We start from the raw sequence: 22,737 nt of genomic DNA on the forward strand, positions 1-22,737 counted from the left end.
TGCTGGCCCATGTTGACTCCAACGCTTCCCACAGTTGTGTCAAGTCGGCTGGATGTCCTTCGGGTGGTGGACCATTCTTGATACACATGGGAAACTGTTGAGCATGAAAAAGCCAGTTCTTGACACACTCAAACCGGTGCGCCTGGCACCTACTACCATACTCAGTTCAAACGCACTTAAATATTTTGTCTTTCCCATTCACACTCTGAATGGCACACACACAATTCATGTCTCAATTGTCTCAAGGCTTAAAAACCGTATTTAACCTGTCTCCTCCCCTTCATCTACACTGATGGAAGTGGATTTAACAAATTACATCAATAAGGGAGCATAGCTTTCACCTGGATTAACCTGGTCAGTCTATGTCATGGAAAGGGCAGGTGTTCCTAATGTTTTGTGCACTCAGTCTATATGACAGACAGTTGTTGATCAGTGCAAGTCACCGGAGGAGCGCGTATTAATCCAGCTGTAGAATTCTTTGTGGCCACCAGGTCAAACGAACGACTGAAATGAACGAGTCACTCAGAAAATCAAATCATGACTTACTGTCAGTAAAAATAGTTCTTAAAAAATAACGAATAATTTGCGAACTGCACATTACTACATCATATCCCATTTACAATAACGTGAATAATCTCCTATCCCAGTTTTGAGAAACACAAATAAGATGCCTGGGATATGATGCTCTTAGATGGAGTACTATGGATTTTATAGATCTTAACCCTTTTACTGATGTTTTTTGCAGGCTCAATTTGGCATTGTATTCTATTGGAATCCAGCTAGAGTGAGAATATACAGCAATTTTAACTTAATCACCCGCAACCTGCATTGAAAATGACTGCAGAGTAGGATGGAGTGGTTATAGAGAGTACCAGAATCATATAAACTGGAACAGCCATCTCAGTAATGAGTGCATTGGATTAGTTAAGAAAAATGTATGGTATTTATTTTTGTGTAGCATACGATTAATCACCCAATCAATGTACGTGCATAAGCACAGATATTGAAACAAACTATTCAGAAAATCCACCTGCAATAAAGCATGCTGGGAAATGTGATAATGGTGGGCATGGTTTTGAGTGGTTTTGAGCAAACATTAATTTGTAATACTGATTGTCATTTTGAAGTCCACTGAACTCACAGAATAATGCTGATTAAGCAATTGGTTATGTTGGCTTTTTTTTTTTTTACAGGGGGCTAAATGTATTTATGTCTGTGTCCACCCACCTACCTGCCTTCCACACATTGCTCTGGCTTATCTAAATCTGGGACTTTCCAGTGCTGTTTGTTCGTGTTTCAGGCGACTCCTCTCTCTTTTTGTTCCTTCGTTGTCATGCCAAAGTCACATGGCATGACAACTGTAGAAGAGTCCACAGCACTTACAGAATGGGACCAGGCAGCTACCACACACAGCTGTACTGTAGCATGAAGCTGCAAATAAAAGCTTTCGATGTTATGGAGGTCAGATAATCAGGCCAGGATACAATCAAATGCACACTGCACTTGGCTTTTTTTAATGTAATTTACGCTTGAGCCAACATCCCCAGTGTTTGACGTGAATGTGATTTTCACGACCATCAGGGCAATTAAAAGACAAGTGCAGAATCCAGGCCTCGTTGTTCTATTGTCCTTACAGCACACTCCCATTAGGGATAATATTATTCACAAGTTTTTAAACATCCGTTGAGACAAGTTTTAATGGCGTTAGGTTTAAAAAAGGGCAATTTTGTTGTTTTTTGCATCAGCGAGCTATTGTTTGCCTGTCTGTGTGATAAAAACATTATATACAACCAGAGAAGTCTGCCGGTATGCCCAAATCCAGAAGATAATACTGCATGGAGGCTACTGAGGTCAAATAATCAGTATTCCTGTTTCTCCTGGCCTAGTAATTGTCCTAACAGGACACTCCCCTTGGGGATAATTATATTTACGAGTTAAACATAATCAAACATTTGTACTACCTACGGCACAGAGGTTCTGTATAGCAGCAGTAGCAAGAACTACAATTGTTATGGTGGTCCAGTAATCATGGTGTTTGTGTTGGCCAAATAACTGTCCTCACGGCACACGCCCCTTGGGAGAGTAAAAAGTATTCATGCCAGAGTCATTAGAGATCTCTATAAACGACTTGGATTCATGCCTGTGTCTGTTCACCTACACCGCAGAGCAACTCACATGTAGCTGTAACAAAACGAGCGGTTGTTGAGATGTTGGTGGAATCAGTGTTTGTGTTTTCCGTGCATGCGTGTGTCTAAACACCGGAGATGTTTCACAGCAGCAGAGGAAGATGTGGTTCTGTAGTGTGGGCTATGTGGTGGAGGGTCATGGGAGCATAACATCACCTGGCTCAGGTCCAATTCTCTAAATAAGACATAATGCTTCAATGGGAAGCACTGAGTTCGAAAACTTCCTTCCCGAAATCGAGCCTAACCAGGGTCACCTTCGGTAGGGCACACCTTAGCGAAACCGTTTGAAATGGAAAATTAAAAAGAAAACGGTTTTGGAAAAGTTTGGATTGAGCTTTTGAAAACTTTTCCAGTTTTATGCCAACATCACATGACTCGGGAGTGAAGAGGGGTCTTAAGAGTTGCTTATTACGAGCCGTTTTCCACATAATCCCAATGTCTCCAGGTTATTATGAAACAACCTTTATATAAGCTTTAAATGAAGTGTTTATCATTGACATTTACAGAAGATGTGAAGTTGAACATCCAGGATAAATGTGACTCCCAGGGAAGCAAGGCAAATGTTCACGTTTCACAGAAAATATACGTTTTGAAACAATTCTTTGTACGTGAAAATGGAAACATCTCAGTTGGCCACAAAAGTAACCTTGTATAGGAGGTATATCGACCTGACACTGGCAGCAATGCATATATACGGACCAAAAATATAAACGCAACATGCCACAATTACAACGATTCTACTGAGTTACAGTTCATATAAGGAAATCAGTCAATTGAAATAAATTCATTTGGCCAAATTCTATGGATTTCACATGACTTGGAATATAGACATTGATCTGTTGGTCACAGATACCCTAAAAAAAGGTAAGGGCGTGGATCAGGAAACCAGTCAGTATCTGGTGTGACCACTATTTGCCTGATGCAGCGTGACACATCTCATTCGCATAGAGTTAATCAGGCTATTGATTGTGGCCTGTGGAATGATGTCCTACTCCTCTTCAATGGTTGTGCGAAGTTGCTGGATATTGGCAGAACTGGAACACGCTGCCATACACATCTATCCTGAGCATATCAAACATGCTCAACAGGTGACATGTCTGGTAAGTATGCAGGCCATGGAAGAACTGGGACATTTTCAGCTTTGAGGAATTGTGTACAGACCCTTGCGACATGGGGCTGTGCATTATCATGCTGAAACATGAGGTAATGGTGGCGGATGAATGGCACGACAATGAGCCTAAGGATCTTGTCACGTTATCTCTGTGCATTCAAATTGCCATTGTAACGGATGTGAAATGGCTAGCTAGTTAGCGGGTACGCGCTAGTAGCATTTCAATCAGTTACGTCACTTGCTCTGAGACTTTAAGTAGGGTTGCCCCTTGCTCTGCAAGGGCCGTGGCCTTTGTGGAGCGATGGGTAACGATGCTTCGTGGGCGACCGTCGTTGATGTGTGCAGAGGGTCCCTGGTTCGCGCCCGTGTCGGGGCGAGGGGACGGTTTAAAGTTATACTGTTACATTGGTGCCGTGACCCGGATCACTGGTTGCTGCGGAAAAGGAGGAGGTTGAAAGGGGGGTGAGTGTAACGGATGTGAAATGGCTAGCTAGTTAGCGGGTACGCGCTAGTAGCATTTCAATCAGTTACGTCACTTGCTCTGAGACTTTAAGTAGGGTTGCCCCTTGCTCTGCAAGGGCCGCGGCTTTTGTGGAGCGATGGGTAACGACTGTGCTTCGTGGGCGACCGTTGTTGATGTGTGCAGAGGGTCCCTGGTTCGCGCCCGTGTCGGGGCGAGGGGATGGTTTAAAGTTATACTGTTACACCATCGTTAAAATGTAATTGTCTTCGTTGTTCGTAGCTTATGCCTGCCCATACCATAACCCCACTGCCACAATGAGGCACTCTGTTCACAACGTTGACATCAGCAAACCGTTTGTCCACACGACGCCATACACATGGTCTGCAGCTGTGAGGCCAGTTGGACGTACTGCCGAATTATCCAAAATGACGTTGGAGGCGGCATATGGTAGAGAAATTAACATTCAATTCTCTGGCAACAGCTCTGGTGGACATTCCTGCAGTCAGCATGCCAATTGCACGCTCCCTTAATACTTGAGACTTCTGTGCCATTGTGTTGTGTGACAAAACTGCACATTTTAAAGTGGCCTTTTATTGTCCCCCAGCACAAGGTGTGTAATGAACATGCTGTTTAATCAGCTTCTTGATATGCCACACCTATCAAGTGGGTGAATGATCTTGGCAAAGGAGAAATGCTCACTAACATGGATGTAAACAACTATGTGCACAACATTTGAGAGAAATAAGATTTTGTGCGTATGGAACATTTCTTGGATATTTTATTTCAGCTCATGAAACATGGGACCGACACTTTACATGTTGCGTTTATATTTTTCTTCAGTGTAGATGCATCATAAATCATTTCCCAGGAGAAAATCCACCATTCTCTTATTTTAGCCAAGGTTGCTGTGGATTGTTCTGTCAAGGTACTAAAGGTACCTAGGATTGTTGGCTCTCTGAAGGACAACGCCTCACATCCTGCCTTTTCACTGATTACATTCAGTTCATAAGCCTGTTGAGGAAGAATTAACACGTAGCACCACAATATTTTCCCTCAGTTAAATTAAATCTCCATCGGGGGGCAGGGCGCTTTGGAGAGGTTCCTATTGGAGAGCATTAAATAGGTTTAACCAATAGTCCTCCATTTAAAGTACAATTACTTTTCCTGTGGCGTTGGTACTTGCTGAGGTGAGCCCCTTAACATTACACTGCAAAGTGCTATGATTTCTAAAAGGCCCACCTCAGAGGAAGTTGCTGCACCTATTTTGAGTAATTCCTGTCCTACAGCAGGAAATTCTCGTTGAGGTTCCACCTCGAAAACTGACGCAGGCTGCTTATACTTAATCAGAATTTGGGGGTGGGAACTTGTGGTGATTTCCACGTGTAGCAGGGAAATAACAACAAATAAGGCACTGACTGACAGCCGTCAGTGTAACTAGCTAGCATGCTAACCTTAGCTAGCTAAGAAAAGTGTGAGCACCATTTCAATTTAGTCGGGTGAAAATATTTATTTCAGAAAAAGACTACCAGCCTACCTGTCAAGAGATGAGTCTCAGCTAAACCGTTTGTCTGACTCTTGCGGTTTGATAGATACTGTTAGATACAACTGCACTGTTGGAGCTAGGAACACAAGTGTAGGTTACGGCAAAATGCTGTAATCAACTGCTGGTTCTGGTCTACTTAGTTCATTGACTTTCATTGAACCAGAAAAAAACAGCCAGTGGGGTGTCTCGCTTCTTCTTCCGTCTCTAGTTACAGCTTTATGCCATAACCTACACTTGGCTGCCAGAGCCATGGAGCAAATTAAAATAGGGGTTGCAAACTAATGTTTTTGTATCTCCCCTTTTTTACTAGCAAATTACCACAATCCAGGGGCACAACTTTGATTTTAGAAGTGGGGGGGACTCTTTTTAGGGGGTGGATCAGCTTTAATATTGCAGATAGATTTTAGCTTCCATCAATGTAATTGTCTGCTTCATTTCCAATTCCGCATATATTTTTTTGTAAACATACAGTACCAGTCAAAAGTTTGGACACATCTACTCGTTCAATGGTTTTTCTTTATTTGTACTATTTTCTACATTTTATAATAATAGCGAAGACATAAAAACTATGAAATAAGACAAATGGAATCATGAACTAAACAAAAAAGTGTTAAACAAATCAAAATATATTTTAGATTCTTCAAAGTAGCCACCCTTTGCCTTGACGACAGCTTTGCACACTCTTGGCATTCTCTCAACCAACTGGAATGCTTTCCCAAAAGTCTTGAAAGAGTTCCCACATATGCTGAGCACTTGTTGGCTGCTTTTCCTTCACTCTGTGGTCCAAACCATCTCAATTGGGTTGAGGTCGGGTGATTGTGGAGGCCAGGTCATCTGATACAGCACTCCATCACTCTCCTTCTTGGTCAAATAGCCCTTACACAGCCTGGAGGTGTGTCAGGTCATTGTCCTGTTGAAAAACAAATGATTGTCCCGCTAAGCGCAAACCAGATAGAATGGCATATCGCTGCAGAATGCTGTGGTAGCCATGCTGGATAAGTGTTCCTTGAATTCTAAATAAGTCCCTGACAGTGTCACCAGCAAAGCCCCCCCACACCATCACACTCCCTCCATGCTTCACGGTGCAACCACACATGCGGAGATAATCCGTTCACCTACTCTGCGTCTCACAAAGACATGGCGGTTGGAATCAAAAACCTACAATTTTGACTCATCAGACAAAAGGACAGACTTAATGTCCATTGCTCATGTTTCTTGACCCAAGCAAGTCTCTTCTTATTATCGGTGTCCTTTAGTAGTGGTTTCTTTGCAGCAATTCGACCATGAAGGCCTGATTCACACAGTCTCCTCTGAACAGTTGATGTTGAGATGTCTGTTACTTGAACTCTGAAGCATTTATCTGAGCTGCAATTTCTTAGGCTGGTAACTCTAATGAACTTATCCTCTGCAGCAGAGGTAACTCGGGGTCTTCCTTTCCTGTGGCGGTCCTCATGAGAGCCAGTTTCATCATAGCGCTTGATGGTTTTTGCGATTGCACTTGAAGACACTTTCAAAATTCTTGACATTTTCCAGATTGACTAACCTTCATGTCTTAAAGTAATGATAGACTGTCATTTCTCTTTGCTTATTTGAGCTGTTCTTGCTATAATATGGACTTAGTCTTTTACCAAATAGGGCTATCTTCTGTTTACCACCTCTATCTTGTCACAAAACAACTGATTGTCTCAAACACATTAAGCAAAGCAATTCCACAAATTAACTTTTAACAAGGCACACCTGTTAATTGAAATGCATTCCAGGTGACTACCTCAAGAAGCTGGTTGAGAGAATGTCAACAGTGTGCAAAGCTGTCAAGGCAAAGGGTGGCTATTTTGAAGAATCTCAAATATATTTTGGTTTGTGTGAGACTTTTTTGGTTACTACATGATTTCATGTGTGTTATTTCATAGTTTTGATGTCTTCACTACTATTTGTATATTTTACAATAGTTATCTTTTGTTTGTTTTTAGTCCCATCCTTCAGCTCCACTCAATCCCTCCCATCTATCTCTGAACACCATCCAGTTTTGATTAGTATTTGCCATTTATTTTTCAACTGTGCTGTGATGTTTCACAAAAGTTCTGAACATTTCTATTCTCATACATATTTTTTTTTTTTTTTATTGAATCGTTTGAACAGTTTGTGACAGAGCTGCGTCTGCTTGTGAAAGACTGTAATTATGCAAACAAGGATGAGATGGTCAGGGACTGTATTGTATTTGGAATGCACTCACCGCGAGTGAGATAGAAACTTTTGAAATATCGGGTCTGAGCTAATGCTGGACAAAGCTATCGACATAGCCAGATCTCACGAGCTAGCACAGGTTCAGATGAAAACCATTTTGGGTGGCAGCACATCACGTGAACAAGCAGTGCACGCAGTCAGACGTCAAAGCACACCTCCGGTACCCAGAGAGTGTGCTTCAGAACAGAGAGAGACAGAATTCCAAAAGAGAGCGACACAGACTCAAAATGCCCCAAAACAGGTGGATATTGTGGATACAAAGTGCATGGCAAAAAGTGTACTAAATGTGGGAAATGGAATCACTTTGCAAAAGTGTGCAGAGCTTACGGTGGGAAAACAGTACACTGTGAAGATGAAATGTTAATCAAAGAGTCAAATGCTGATGAACTGTTTATTGATTCAGTGACACAGAAAAGTCAGATATCAGAGACCGGGCAAGTCTTTGCTGACATTGAGATAGGAACACAAGGCACAGAGCTAAAGTTCAAACTAGACACTAGTGCACAAGTAAACGTTATTCCTCTGAATAAGTACCGCAGCTTGACATCTGAGTGCGAGCTACAGCCCACCACTTGCAGACTGACTGGCTATGGTGGTGAACAGCTCCCAGTAAAAGGCACATGCACTTTCAAATACAAGGAAAGCAACATGATGTTGGACTTTTACATTGTTGACACTCAAGCACCTGCAGTGCTAGGCTTTAAAGCGTGTTTACACATGGACCTCGTCAAGCTAGTTTAATCAGTGGCAGCACCAGTAGAGACAGACACTGTAATGGAGGAGTTTGCTGATGTTTTTACAGGAATCAGATTATTCCCAGGAGAATGTACCATTCACCTTGACCCAGACGCAACCCCTGTGGTCTACCCACGAGAAAGATTCCCCTTGCTCTCCGTGCCCGTCTGAAGAAAGAGTTGGAGAGCATGGAGCAATCTGACATCATCACCAAGGTTACAGAACCGACAGATTGGGTAAACACATTAGTGGCGGTGGAGAAACCATGTACAGGCAATCTCAGAGTATGTCTCAACCCAAGAGACTTGAACAAGGCTATCAAGCGCCCCCATCACCCCTTACCGACGCTAGATGACATCACACACAAATTAGCGGGAGCACGCTACTTCCGTGTCATGGACGCCAGATCAGGCTGCTGGGCTATCAAGTTCACAAAAGAGTAATCTAAGCTCACAGCGTTCAACACACCGTTTGGACGCTACAGGTTTGGTCGCCTGCCTTTTGGGACTTTCTCAGCCCAAGACGAGTTTCAGCGAATGATCAATGAGGTGTACGAAGGCCTCGATGAAGTTGTGGCAATTGTGGACGACATCCTTGTCTATAGTCGAACCAAAGAGGAACACGACAGAAGAGCACAGTCAACATTGCTTTCCAGAAAGTGAAAGACCTGATCACAAGAGAACCAGGACCAATCCTTGCCTACTACGATCCCAACAAAGAGCTCAGACTCCAAGTAGACGAGTCGAAGTATGGACTGGGTGCAGTGCTACTGCAAGAAGGAGATCCCATCGGCTACGCTTCCAAATCTCTCACAGACTGTGAAATCAAGTACGCTCAAATCGAAAAGGAACTGTAAGCCATTCTGTTCGGATGTAAGCGTTTCCATCAGTACGTCTATGAACAACAAGTCATTGTGGAATCCGACCACAAGCCCCTCGAGGTCAATCATGATGAAACCGCTAGCCGCAGCCCCACCAAGGCTACAGAGAATGATCTCTGTAGATACGAGTTCAAAATCACTCAGCGTCCAGGCAAAGACATCTATGTCGCAGACAGCAGCCTCAGTGAAGGCATGGACATGCAGGTGCACACTGTGTACAGCGACCAGTTAGTGACACAAAACTAAAGGAGATCTGAGCAGAAACAGAAAAGGACACACAACTCACACAGCTGAGGAAAGTCATACAGGATGAATGGCCTGAGGAGAGGAGAAAATGCCCTCTGAGCATCTCAGAGTTCTGGAAACATCATGATGAACTATCACAGATCAACTGGAGAGGAGAGAAAATCATCATTCCTACCAGTTTCAGAGAAGAGATTTTGACAAAGATCCATGCTGGACACATCCCTGCTGGGCATGGAAAACTGTAAACAGAGAGCACAGGACATTTTGTTTTGTCGTGTTCCTCTTTGCCAAGCATGGCATTTTAGAGATGTTAATATCTGACAATGGCCACTGTTAGAAATAAAAGGAGTTTGAATCCTTCACAAAAGCATGGGAGTTCACACACAAGTCACCAGAAGCCCACATTACCCTCAAAGTAATGGCATTGCTGAAAAATCTGTACAGATCGCTAAATCACTCATTGACAAAGGAAAAGCAGACAAGAGACCCCTTACCTTTGTCTCTTTTGAATACCGCTCCAGTTGACAACTTCAAATCACCAGCCCAGCTGTTGATGAGCTGCACACTCCCCCCGTCCCCGTCCCCAGCGAAAGTTGCACCCCTGCCATAATCCATTGGATGATTTGACAAATTTCACTTATTTTTTTAGCTAGTGTGCATTAAAAAAAAATACAATTTTATAAATATCAAAATTGCGTGATATGATTGCATTTTAGAACCCTACTCCAACCGTTGCCCCAAGATGAGTGGTTTTGACCACTAACATTTTAGATACATTTGTTTTGCATGGCCCGGTGCCCCGGGTGTGCAGGGTTTGCTAATTTTCGACCATTCCATTGATCCTAAAGTGAAATCTGTACCCACCCGGTGCACCAAGTCTTGCATAACAAACTCGCCCATGCTTCAATAGTTAAACTATCCATATTACCTGAGCTTATATTCTCTCTATTTCTATAGCGTATTCACGGCTGCAATTTAGACAATGCATTGATGTATAGCTAGTTAGATTGGTGAAATGAGAGAACAGAGAGAACAACATAGAATATTGGCTTCGGTGTCAATGGGAGATCAACCCTGTTAAGTAGACCGGAGCTGACCATTTCTTTCAATGGTAAACGGCCTGAGTGAACTATCTTAATTTATCCACAATCTTTGATGTAGCCAAATATGATCTATAGTGCTGAGCTCAGTCGCGACTCGCGAACTTTGCAGGTGTTTCTGATTAACAAACAATGCCATGATGGTGGGTGGTACCATTCAAATAAAACCTAGCCCTGAAACTAAACTTTGGCGAAAAAATTATTTACACCAAATTTTTACTAACGACATGCAACTGAGTAAAGCCAGAGTGTCTATGTATGCGGATGACTCAACACTTTACACGTCAGCTACTACAGAGACTGAAATGACTGCAACACTCAACAAAGAACTGCAGTTAGTTTCAGAGTGGGTGGCAAGGAATAAGTTCGCCCTAAATATTTCTAAAACTAAAAGCATTGTATTTGGAACAAAACACTCACTAAACCCTAAACTTCAACTAAATCTTGTAATAAATAATGTGGAAAATGAGCAAGTTGAAATGACTAAACTGCTTGGAGTAACCCTAGATTGTAAACTGTCATGGTCAAAACATATTGATGTAGTAGTAGCTAAGATGGGGAGAAGTCTGTTTATAATAAAGCGATGCTCTGCCTTCTTAACAACACCATCAACAAGGCAGGCCCTACAGGCCCTAGTTTTGTCGCACCTTGACTATTGTTCAGTCGTGTGGTCAGGTGCCAGAAAAAAGGACTGGCAAATTGGCTCAGAACAGACCAGCACAGCTGGCCCTTGTATGCATGTGTCTGTGCCAATGTTTGTGTTGCTTCACAGTCCCCGCTGTTCCATAAGGTGTTTTTTAGTCTGTTTTTTATATCTAATTTTACTGCTTGCGTCAGTTACCTGATTTGAAATAGAGTTTCATGTAGTAATGGCTCTATTCAGTACTGTGTGCCTCCAATAGTCTGTTCTGGACTTGGGGACTGTGAAGAGACCTCTTGTGACATGTCTTGTGGGGTATGCATGGGTGTGTGCTGTGTGCCAGTAGTTTAGACAGACAGCTCGGTGCATTCAACATGTCAATACCTCTCATAAATTAAAGTAGTGAGGAAGTCAATCTCTCCTCCACTTTCAGCCAGGAGAAATTGACATTCATATTATTAATATTAGCTCTGTGTATGCATGTGTGTACACATGCATACACACACACGATAACATATGCATGGATTTAGTACTGTAGATGTGTGGTAGTGGTGGAGCAGGGGCCTGAGGGCTCACAGTGTGTTGTGAAATCTGAGAATGTATTGTAATGTAATGGGGATCCATAATAAATACAAATACATTATAGGAAAAGACACGTCATGGCACAAATTTGCATAAAGCGGCTATTCGGTTTTGTCACTTCAAGCACAAATATATAAAACGTTGACTAAAAATAGGTTTTATTGACTTACATCGTTATGCGACATCATGGGTAAGCTCTGGGCATCTCCTTTCAGATCGTAAAAGTGGATTTCTACTGGTGTGTGGGTTTAAGTGCGATATAATGCAGTCCATTATAAATAATTACCCAGACCAAGTACCATTTAGCACTCTGCTAGTTCTGAAAGTGTGCAACCTACGGGAGAACACGGTTTCCCCTCCCCCAGCTCAAGCGCGCTAACCACAACCCCATCAGAGTTCAACTCCTTGAGGGAGTTCATAACACTCTTATGAAGGCTATTCTTCTGAAAACCCAGGACGTGTCTTTTCATTTCCATGTCAAAATGCCTGAGGAGCACAGTGGTCAATAGTAAACGTGGCAAACCAAGTGGGAATCCCGATGAGGAATGTTAGGGCTCGACTCCCTTGCTTGGTTCCCCTTAATACCTGCCGTGCAGGACCAGGCCTGGGGAACCATTTATATGGGCTAAAGATCATAGGCTGCTTTTACACAGGCAGCCCAATTCTGATCTTTTGCCCCAAATATCTGTCAAAAGACCAATTGGTGGGAAAGAAATATCAGAATTGGGCTGCCTGCGTAAACACAGCCAAAGGCAGGCAAATGTTGTGTGCATGCAACCAATACACATTCTCTATCATAATGACCTAGCGAGAGAGGGAGGATGGTTTTAATAGCTGGCACTGCTCTGAATTACTCGACTGCCCAGCATGGAGAGAAAGGGAACTGCGCGTTTTCAGTGAACGTATCTAAATCACAAGGCTCATTTGAATTTCCAGGAGAAAAGAATTCAAGACAAAAGAGTGATCAAATAAAGATCTGACATCTGTACCATGACAAATACTGCACATAAGGGTGAGTGGATCTGGGACGCCACTATCTGGCCATGCTAGAGAGAACAGAACAGCAGGACTATAAGGCACTTTCTATTCTAATTCTGTCCTCTCTTCCATGGACATTTAGTGGCCCCTCTTCCCCTTCTCTCTCTCTTTCTTCCAGCTTGATTGGTTAATTGATTGCTAGATTAGTTTACTAATTCTTGCTCTCTCTTCCAGCTTTCTTGCTTGATTCCTTGATTGACTGACTTATTGCTCTCTTTCTCTCTCACATCCAGCGGTGCTGTCAGTGCTGGGTAATGCTGCAGTCCTGCTGACCTCAGCACTGCGGCCGACTCACCTCAAGGCCCCGGAGCTCCTGACAGTCAACCTGGCTGTGACGGACATCGGCATGGCTCTCAGCATGTACCCCCTGTCCATTGCCTCGCTCTTCAACCACGCCTGGATCGGAGGGGATTCCTCCTGCCTCTACTATGGCCTGATGGGGATGATCTTCAGTACGGCCAGCATCATGACCCTGGCTGTCATGGGTCTGGTACGATACCTGGTGACAGGAAACCCACCCAAAACAGGTATGAGTCCGTCAGTTGAGCACAGTTTTCCTTTTTTATGCAAGCTGGGTTGAAAAAGTGCGGTGGGGTGGCTGGTTGATAGTGGAGGTTGTTTGGTAAACTCCAATATGTTTGTGTGATATAACAAACCTTGCCTGAGATCTGACGAGTCGTGTTAGCCCCCACAAATAATAACGTTTCAGTGCAGTTAATTAGAAGAAGATGAAACCCCCCCCCCAAGACACATTTTTGATTGATCAAATTTGGCTAGGAGGTTCACTCCACACCTCTGATTTCCATGTAGGTCTGAACCAAACATTACTGAACCCCGAAGGCACTTCTCTCCATGAGGGCCGAGACTCTAAGGCCCTGATTTAGGATCCGCAGGCTTTCTTTTAGCTTTTTTTCTATATTATATTTTATAAAAGCCTCCGCTCTTCTGTGAAGGCGATGTTGGAACATTGCTGCGGGGACTTGCTTTCCTTCAACCACAAGAGCATTAGTGAGGTCGGGCACTGACGTTGGGCGATTAGGCCTGGCTCACAGTCGGCGTTCCAGTTCATCCCAAAGGTGTTCGATGGGGTTGAGGTCAGGGCTCTGTGAAGGCCAGTCAAGTTCTTCCACACTGATCTCGACAAACCATTTCTTTATGACCCTCGCTTTGTGCACAGAGGCACATTGTCATGCTGAAACAGGAAACGGCCTTCCCCAAACGGTGCCACAAATTTGGAAGCACAGAATCGTTTAGAATGTCATTGTATGCTGTAGTGTTAAGACTTCCCTTCACTGGAACGAAGGGTCCTAGCCTGAACCATGAAAAACAACCCCAGACCACTATTTCTACTCTACCAAACTTTACAGTTGGCACTATGCATTGGTGCATGTAGCGTTCTCCTGCCATCCGTCAAACCCAGATTCGTACTTCGGACTGCCAGATGGTGAAGCGTGATTCATCACTTCGTGGAACACGTTTCCACTGCTCCAGAGTTGAATGACGATGAGCTTTACACCACACCAGTTGAAGCTTGGCATTGTGCATGGTGATCTTAGGCTTGTGTGCGGCTGCTCGGCCATGGAAACCCATTTCATGAAGCTCCCGATGAGCAGTACTTGTGCTGACGTTGTTTTCAGAGGCAGTTTGGAACTTGGAAGTGAGTGTTGCAACCAAGGACAGGCAATTTTTACGAGCTACTCGCTTCAGCACTCTGAACTTGTGAGGCCTACCTCTTCGCGGCTGAGCCGTTGTTGCTCCTAGATGTTTCCACCTCACAATAACAGCACTTACAGTTGACCAGGGCAGCTCTAGCAGGACATAAATTTGACGAACTGATTTGGAGAACAGCAAAAACAAGCGAAAATTACCCCAGCCATTTTCACCTTGGCTGCTGTAGGTTAATTCACATCGGTCGATCTACAAACACATAGCCTATTATCCATACTTAATGTTATACCCCTGAAAGGGGGGAAATATGAGAAATGATTCACAGTGACAGGTAGCATCAGCAACTGTTCAGTCAGTTGTAATGATGAATTGCGTAAAATCGTCTTCTCTTTAATTAGATATCTATTTTCTCAAACGACATAGCATTCACATTTGTATTCCTAGGCATTACTAATCAAGCTCCGCACAAACAAACATCAATGGAGCACACAGGTATTATCCCATTCACATGAATTATTAGAATATTACTTAGGATTCTGTATTAATATCAGTGATGTAGTGTTAAAAAAAAAGGTGGGTAATGGGTAATCTATTAAATTCAAATGGAAAATCGAGGTAAAAAGAATAACAAAAAAAGCCTTTTGTCCGAGATGGGGTAGTTCGTTTCATATCTCAGGCCTTTGGCCTGTGTCGCGAGAGGGCAGAATTAGAAGGTTTGAAAGATTGGTGAATTATTATTATTTTCAAATTAGAAAAAATGACAGAGGTCCGGACCTTGGTGTCCTCATATGTAGTTGCAGCCCTGCTGCCGTTGATCGGACCTATGGTAATAAACTACTTTACCAAACCAACCAGGTCCAGCAACTACCTAGCCTACGATACATCTTCTTGCTTTCAGCTGTCCATATTGATTTATGTATAGAGAGAAAAGCATATATATACTGTACAGTGGCAAACCATGTCTATTGGACCTTCATTGGGAAAATAAAATCTTCCAATACATCGTACCAAACTCAAAACGCAAGACAAATAACAGAAACATAGCATCGCTTAATGAGCCCAGGTGAATCTAACAGGCCTGAGGCTGAGCCACACTTCATGCTACCACTCACACAGAGACAGCACCCACATGGATAATGCCACCCACAACAACAACCACCCTGCTTACACAACCTAACACCATCATTATCAAAAGTGACAACAGTGACACATCAAAGGATGTGAGTGTAACAGGCCTGTGATGCTGAAAGAACAGTGTCCGTAATACCGGCACACTCCAGGTAGGAGAGAACACTTTTTGTAAAACACTGAGGGCTGATAGAAAGACAGCAGTCACTCACAGCATGATGTTAAAGAATAAGCAGCACATTCACTCTGACATAATTAGCAGGTAGGTTCCAATCATAAGAATACAAAAACACAACCATTCGGCTAAGCATTTCTCAGTCGAAATTTATAGCTATTACTTCCCGTTGCAAACATATTTTTAAAGTTCAGCACACAAAATAATCTGCGATCTAAAATCTTAAATGTGCCAATGTTTCACACACATAACACATTATTTTCAGAGATAGCTAGTTAACAACAGATAGCTAGTTAACAAGTGATCATTCACTAGATGATGATCATTTGAAACGTAATTTCTTTATGAAAGTTAATCGTGAACAGGGCGAAGCTAACACATTAGCATCAACCGCCTCTTCAACGACACCTGCTGCAGCCACTGCACACTAGCTTACAACAAAAGCTAGCTAGACCATGGGAAAACTACTGCTCACTATTGCACAGTGACCTGTCAGCCTTTGAGAAGGGGAAAGTGTACATGCGCTTTTGTTCAAATGTGATTGGTTGATTCCACTGTTACTCAAAAATTCTGACCTTTCAGGGGGCAGGTGCTCGAAATTAAAAAAGGTCACCCACCTGCATTTATTTTATTGATTGTTATTTATCTTCAACGCTCTTAAATAATATACAATTAATAGTCTTCTAACTCGTGATATGGGTTGGCTGGCTATTATATGGCTGGCTAGCTATTAGCTTATATTTTAGTATATGTTGGCTAGCTAGAGTTTGGACTACCTGTGTTGCTGCTGCTCTGACCCACGTGCAACTCCCGACTGAAGAAGGGATAGAGTTGTGTCGGAAGTGTCGAAGATGCAGCTGCTCCTCTCTTTGCCTTTCTGCCTCTCTCTGCTGCACGCAGGCTATTAGCCAACCAGACCGAATATTGACGATGATGTGAATCAAGTGTCAGTCAAGTTTTATTAAGTGTTAATCAAATGTCATGCTGCAAGGGGGTGACTTGTGGGCAGTGTGTTCAGAACAACAATGACAAAAACTGGGTACAAAAAATATATAATTATACCATCACCCAAAAGGACACTTGGCGAGTGGGAGGGCAAATGGGCAGGTGCTCGGAGACAGGTAAACCCCTACCTGTGCACGTGCCTGGAAAGAAAATGTGTAATGTTACTAATACATCAGCTACTGTAGTATACGCCTGACTGGATGCATGGATAATCGCCAGGAAGTGTTTGACATTCCCAGTTCTGGACATATGTCTGTCTGTGTCCTGCATACTGAAGAGGAAGGCTATTCAGCTGAAACGTTTGTTCATAATGTATACAGTAGGAATTGGCGTGACAAGAATGTATGCATGATAATCCCCTGGTGCAGATAAACTAAATGAAAAAAAGACACGGAAATAAGTAATTCTAAGCTTACTTCTTAAGGTTCTGGGTGCACTATTATTGGTTTTATATCTCATAATCTAAACTACCAGCAGGAGGTAGAGACGTTTATAGAATTTGAATTTGAAGCAATTCTAATGGTATGGTGAAACCCATGGTGTTGAACAGTTTGATGAGAGCACAGCAGAAGGTCGTCGGCTGAAAAGCAAATCGGTGTTCAGAGGGAAGATACATCCGACCTGGCTGATCTTTACCAGGACACCGTAGGGCACACACATATATACACATGCAGGCACACACATCCACACATGCGTACGCACATACAATGGCATATAATATTATTCAACTAGATGTAATACTCTGTGACCCACAATCAGGTTACTTACAGTCACTCTGCCAACCACATTTTTTTTATCAGCTAGATCAGCCACCATAATATCCATTGGTTTATTAATTCTATTCACCATCATATCTATCTCCATATCTATATAATGTACTCATTACAGTCGGTTCCAAACTGTTGACTCAGAAATACACATATTCTAATTCTGTGGTAGTCCCTGCAAGGGTTGGTTCCAAACGCTGACATAAGAATCTGTTCTTAACTGACTTGCCTAGTTAAATAAAGGTTCAATAAAAAATGTAATTAAAAATGAAATGGTGGGTTGGATGGCAGCCGAGGTAGTCACTGACAGCTAGTCAATACCAATTCATCATCGCTGCTTCTGATGAATGTGAATAAGTAAATCAGGATGTTTAGTGCAGTGTAAGTGTGGGTTCTTATGGATCATTACTCTAATGAAGTGAGGGAAGGGTAAGAGGTTCCAAGCGGGCTGCGAACCCCCAGGACGTCTGGCCCAAAGAACTTCTAACCTCAATGTTTATAAGAACATCCCCATTGGGAGAGATTGTAAGGAGCCTATCAAATACGGTCCTTACAGTGCTCTAGCTGTCCTTACTGTACACTCCTCTTTAACTCTCGTACATGTAATAAATTCCAGCATCATAGCATAATGATGATCAGTGTGATCTGACTAGAGTTAAACTTTGGTTTAGGGTTAGGATTAGGGTTAGGGTAGGGTTTATGCTAAGGGTTAGGGTCCTCCTCTACCCCTCTCCCTACCCTTCTCTACCTCTCCCCCCTCTACCTCTTCACCAGGCAACAAGTTCCAGCGTCGGACCATCACCATGGTGATCAGTGTGATCTGGCTGTACTCTGGGCTGTGGGCTGTGTTCCCTCTACTGGGATGGGGTGGCTACGGACCGGAGCCCTTCGGGGTGGCCTGCTCCGTGGACTGGGCCAGCTACCAAGACTCCCTGAACCGTTCCACCTTCATCATATCTCTGTCTATCCTCTGCACCTTCATCCCCTGCCTCGTCATCCTCTTCTCCTATTTCGGCATAGCCTGGAAACTCCACAAGGCCTACCAGGCCATCCAAAGCAGCGACTTCAACTATGGACACATCGAGAGGAAGGTCACTCTGGTGAGTATGAACGTTTATCTGTTGACTGTTTATTAACCGTTTAATTCAATCTTTTTTTTTCTTTAACGCTGGAATCCGCAGAAAGTAAAACAGTGCCACTGTTCTCCCCAGCACCCTTGTTATTGTTTGTTGGTGAAACGGAGGAGAGCAGCGTTCGGCAGCTTTATCCTGCGTGGTGTTTTACCGCTCGTGCAATGATATCCAAGGGAGAAAACGGTGTTCGCTGTTCAAAGTAACTTCTTTGTTGTTGTAATATCCGAAAATGGACGTGGCCGTTTAAATATGGATTCCAGCTTTCATTAGATTAGTGGGTTTATTAATGGGTTGTTGGGATGAAGTCAATGAATCAATCATGCAAGTTGTTCAATTAATGAGAAGTGTTATTAAATTCAGCCATAAAAAAAACATGTTTATTTACTACGTATGAACCTTTGATAATCCAAATCGCAGGGCTTTTGTAACGATGTGCGCTGGAAGTCGGGAAGCAAGTTCAGGGAGGGAATCGTTTAATAAATTAAACATAATACAAAACACCAACAACGCACAGACGTGAAACGGACACAATGACGCCTGGGGAAGAAACCAAAGGGAGTGACATATATAGCGCAGGTAATCAAGGAGGTGATGGAGTCCAGGTGAGTGTCATTATGCGCAGATGTGCGTAACGATGGTGACAGGTGTGTGCTATAACGAGCAGCCTGGTGACCTAGAGGCCGGAGAGGGATGCTGAATGAACTGATGATTCCGGGGTTCAGGAGCGGACAGGTCGCCAGAAACCTGATGAACCGGCTGAGACCTCCCTGGTTGCCTCAGTCAAGGCACGGGAACCTGTTCACCCAACTGAGGCATGGGAGCCTATCGAGCCAGCTGAGGCATGGTAGCCTATCAAGCCAGCTGAGGCATGGTAGCCTATCGAGCCAGCTGAGGCATGGTAGCCTATCGAGCCAGCTGAGGCATGGTAACCTATCGATCCCGCTGAGGTATGAAAAACCCGTTGAGGCAGGGGAACCCGTCGAACCCGCCGCGGCAACCCGACATCACCTCCAACACTCTAAAAAACAAACACTCCTTGATGCTTCCCTTTGGGGCGTCATTCTGTAACGTGTTGCGTTGGGAGTCGGGAAGCAAGTTCAGGGAGTGAATAATTTAATAAATGAGCGAAACATAATACAAAACACGAACACCGCACAGACATGAAACAGAAACAATGACGCCTGGGGGAGGAACCAAAGGGATTGACATATATAGCGCACTTAATCAAGGAGGCGATGGAGCCCAGGTGAGTGGCATTATGCGCAGATGCGCGTAACGATGGTGACAGGTGTGCGCCATAACGAGCAGCCTGGTGACCTAGAGGCCGGAGAGGGAGCACACGTGACAGCTTTCCTATGGTGTCTGGTTTAAATCATGAAACATATATGGTTTAAACATGACAAAATAAAGAGCAATTTATCTTCCCCTATAGCCCAATGTGCCAAACAGCAAACCTACAAGAACAACAACAGATTGCACTGTTGAGTGAAGCTAAGGGCCTTGTTTGAATATTGTAAAATTGCCTCCCTCCTTCTGTTGCTCCTTGATGTAATTACCAATCTAATGTGATTTGAGATGGGAAGTGACACTGAAATTCTTCCTGTCACCTATACAAATGATTGCTTATCTCTAGGAAGTGTGTGTTTGTGATTAATTGAATCTGTGGATAGTTTATATTTAGGGCCATAGCTCACACAGTGCTCCACACACAAGCTGCCAAGACAAATACTGTGTAAATTATAGCTGCTTATAAAACAAGGATATTTAAGTTTACTATTCTTATGGACATCAATGCTAGTTGTCACATTCTTCTTGTACGGCCCTTTATAACATTGTTACCATTGAAAAAGCATGTCATTTAACCATTCTTATTACCATTGATGCTCAATTTATGGAACACAGAGAGGAGAACGTTGAGAACGAGAAGAGGATTAGATGAGAAGGGAGAGAGAGAGAGAGAGAGAGAGAGAGAGGAGAAGAGGTGAGAGGAGAGGAGACAGTGAGGGGAGAGCAGAGAAAGATTGGTTTACCAGTGTCTCTGTGTGTTTGACAGAGCATGCTCGGTCACCTCCCGGTCACCTCTCTGACACTTCACACATCTGTCTGTTCCTGTACAAATCTCTCACACATCTGTTGGTCCCACAGCAGCATGAAACATTCCTCTGTGTGTGTGTGTGTGTGTGTGTGTGTGTGTGTGTGTGTGTGTGTGTGTGTGTGTGTGTGTGTGTGTGTGTGTGTGTGTGTGTGTGTGTGTGTGTGTCCACAGTGTGATTTGTATGAAGAGTGTTGCTTAGTTATTTTATTCATGCAATGTGGAAGGCTTTAAAATGACAAACTGAATAATTTTGCATTAAGGAAAAAAAAGTTTTTATTGAATTTAAAATGTTCCTTCAAGAGCAGTTGAATACATCTTTCACATTCACTTTGTTCTTTAATTCATGCCCAGTGGTTAGGCCCAGTTTAGTTTTCCGCTCTCCTACGAGGCAAACAGACAGATAATGAATGACCTATTAGAGTGAGATCCATCTCTAGCTGGCGATAGCCTCACAAAACTCAGATGGGTGGTTTATCTCTGTAATGTTGTGCATACACAGAGCAGGGTTTAGTGATACATTAACAAAGATTCATTTTGATTCATACATAACAGATTCATACCTCTTTTTTTATTTATTTCACCTTTATTTAACCAGGTAGGCTAGTTGAGAACAAGTTCTCATTTACAACAAAGCATTTTTCGACACATACAACAACACAGAGTTAAACATGGAATAAACAAACCTAGTCAATGATACAGTAGAAAAAGTCTATATACAGTGTGTGCAAATGAGGTAAGATAAGGGAGGTAATGTAATAAATAGGCCACGGTGGCAAAGTAATTACAATACACCCATTAAACACTGGAGTGATAGATGTGCAGAAGATGAATGTGCAAGTAGAGATACTGGGGTGCAAAGGAACAAGATAAATATATAAATACAGTATGGGGATGAGGTAGTTGGATGGGCTATTTACAGATGGTGTCACGGCTGTTGAAGGAGGAGGACCAAGGTGCAGCGTGGTGTGCATACATTTTCTTTTATTAATAGAAATGATGCCGAACAAAACAATAAACACTACAAAAACAAACCGTGAAGCTAAAGGCTATGTGCCCTAAACAAAGTCAACTTCCCACAAACACAGGTGGGAAAAAAGGGAAGCCTAAGTATGGTTCTCAATCAGAGACAACGATAGCCTCTGTCCCTGATTGAGAACCCTACCCGGCCAAAACATAGAACTACAAAACATAGAACATAGAATACCCACCCCAACTCACGCCCTGACCAAACCAAAATTGAGACATAAAAAGGATCTCTAAGGTCAGGGCGTGACAGATGGGCTATGTACAGGTGCAGTGATCTGTGAGCTGCTCTGACAGCGGGTGCTTAAAGCTAGTGAGGGAGATATGAGTCTCCAGCTTCAGTGATTTTTGCAGTTCATTCCAGTCATTGGCAGCAGAGAACTGGAAGGAAAGGCGGACAAAGGAGGAATTGGCTTTGGGGGTGACCAGTGAAATATACCTGCTGGAGCGCATGCTACGGGTGGGTGCTGCTATGCTGATCAGTGAGCTGAGATAAGATGGAACTTTACCTAGCAAAGACTTGTAGATGACCTGGAGCCCGTGGGTTTGGCGATGAGTATGAAGCGAGGGCCAGCCAACGAGGGTGTACAGGTCGCAGTGGTGGGTAGTATATGGGGCTTTGGTGACAAAACGAATGGCACTGTGATAGACTGCATCCAATTTGTTGAGTAGAGTGTTGGAGGCTATTTTGTAAATGACATCGCCAAAGTCGAGGATCAGTAGGATGGTCAGTTTTACGAGGTATGTTTGGCAGCATGAGAGAAGGATGCTTTGTTGCGAAATAGGAAGCCGATTCTAGATTTAATTTTGGATTGGAGATGCTTAATGTGAGTCTGAAAGGAGAGTTTACAGTCTAACCAGACACCTAGTTATTTGTTGTTGTCCACATATTCTAAGTCAGAACCGTCCAGAGTAGGGATGCTGGACGGGCGGACAGGTGTGGGCAGCGATCGGTTGAAGAGCATGCATTTAGTT

The 22,737-nt window shown here is 43.3% G+C and overlaps 1 protein-coding gene across 1 annotated transcript in view; it reads left to right on the forward strand.

Moving 5' to 3' along the window:
• LOC129817095 (opsin-5-like) overlaps nt 1-22,737 on the forward strand; it is a 39,139-nt gene that overhangs the window by 11,289 nt on the left and 5,113 nt on the right. The window contains exons 3-4 of the mRNA XM_055872048.1: nt 13,002-13,295; nt 18,286-18,611. Coding sequence (XP_055728023.1) covers nt 13,002-13,295; nt 18,286-18,611 — 620 coding nt within the window. The remainder of the gene's footprint in view (nt 1-13,001; nt 13,296-18,285; nt 18,612-22,737) is intronic.

This window comes from Salvelinus fontinalis, chromosome 20, assembly GCF_029448725.1.
Source record: "Salvelinus fontinalis isolate EN_2023a chromosome 20, ASM2944872v1, whole genome shotgun sequence".
NCBI lineage: Eukaryota > Metazoa > Chordata > Actinopteri > Salmoniformes > Salmonidae > Salvelinus > Salvelinus fontinalis.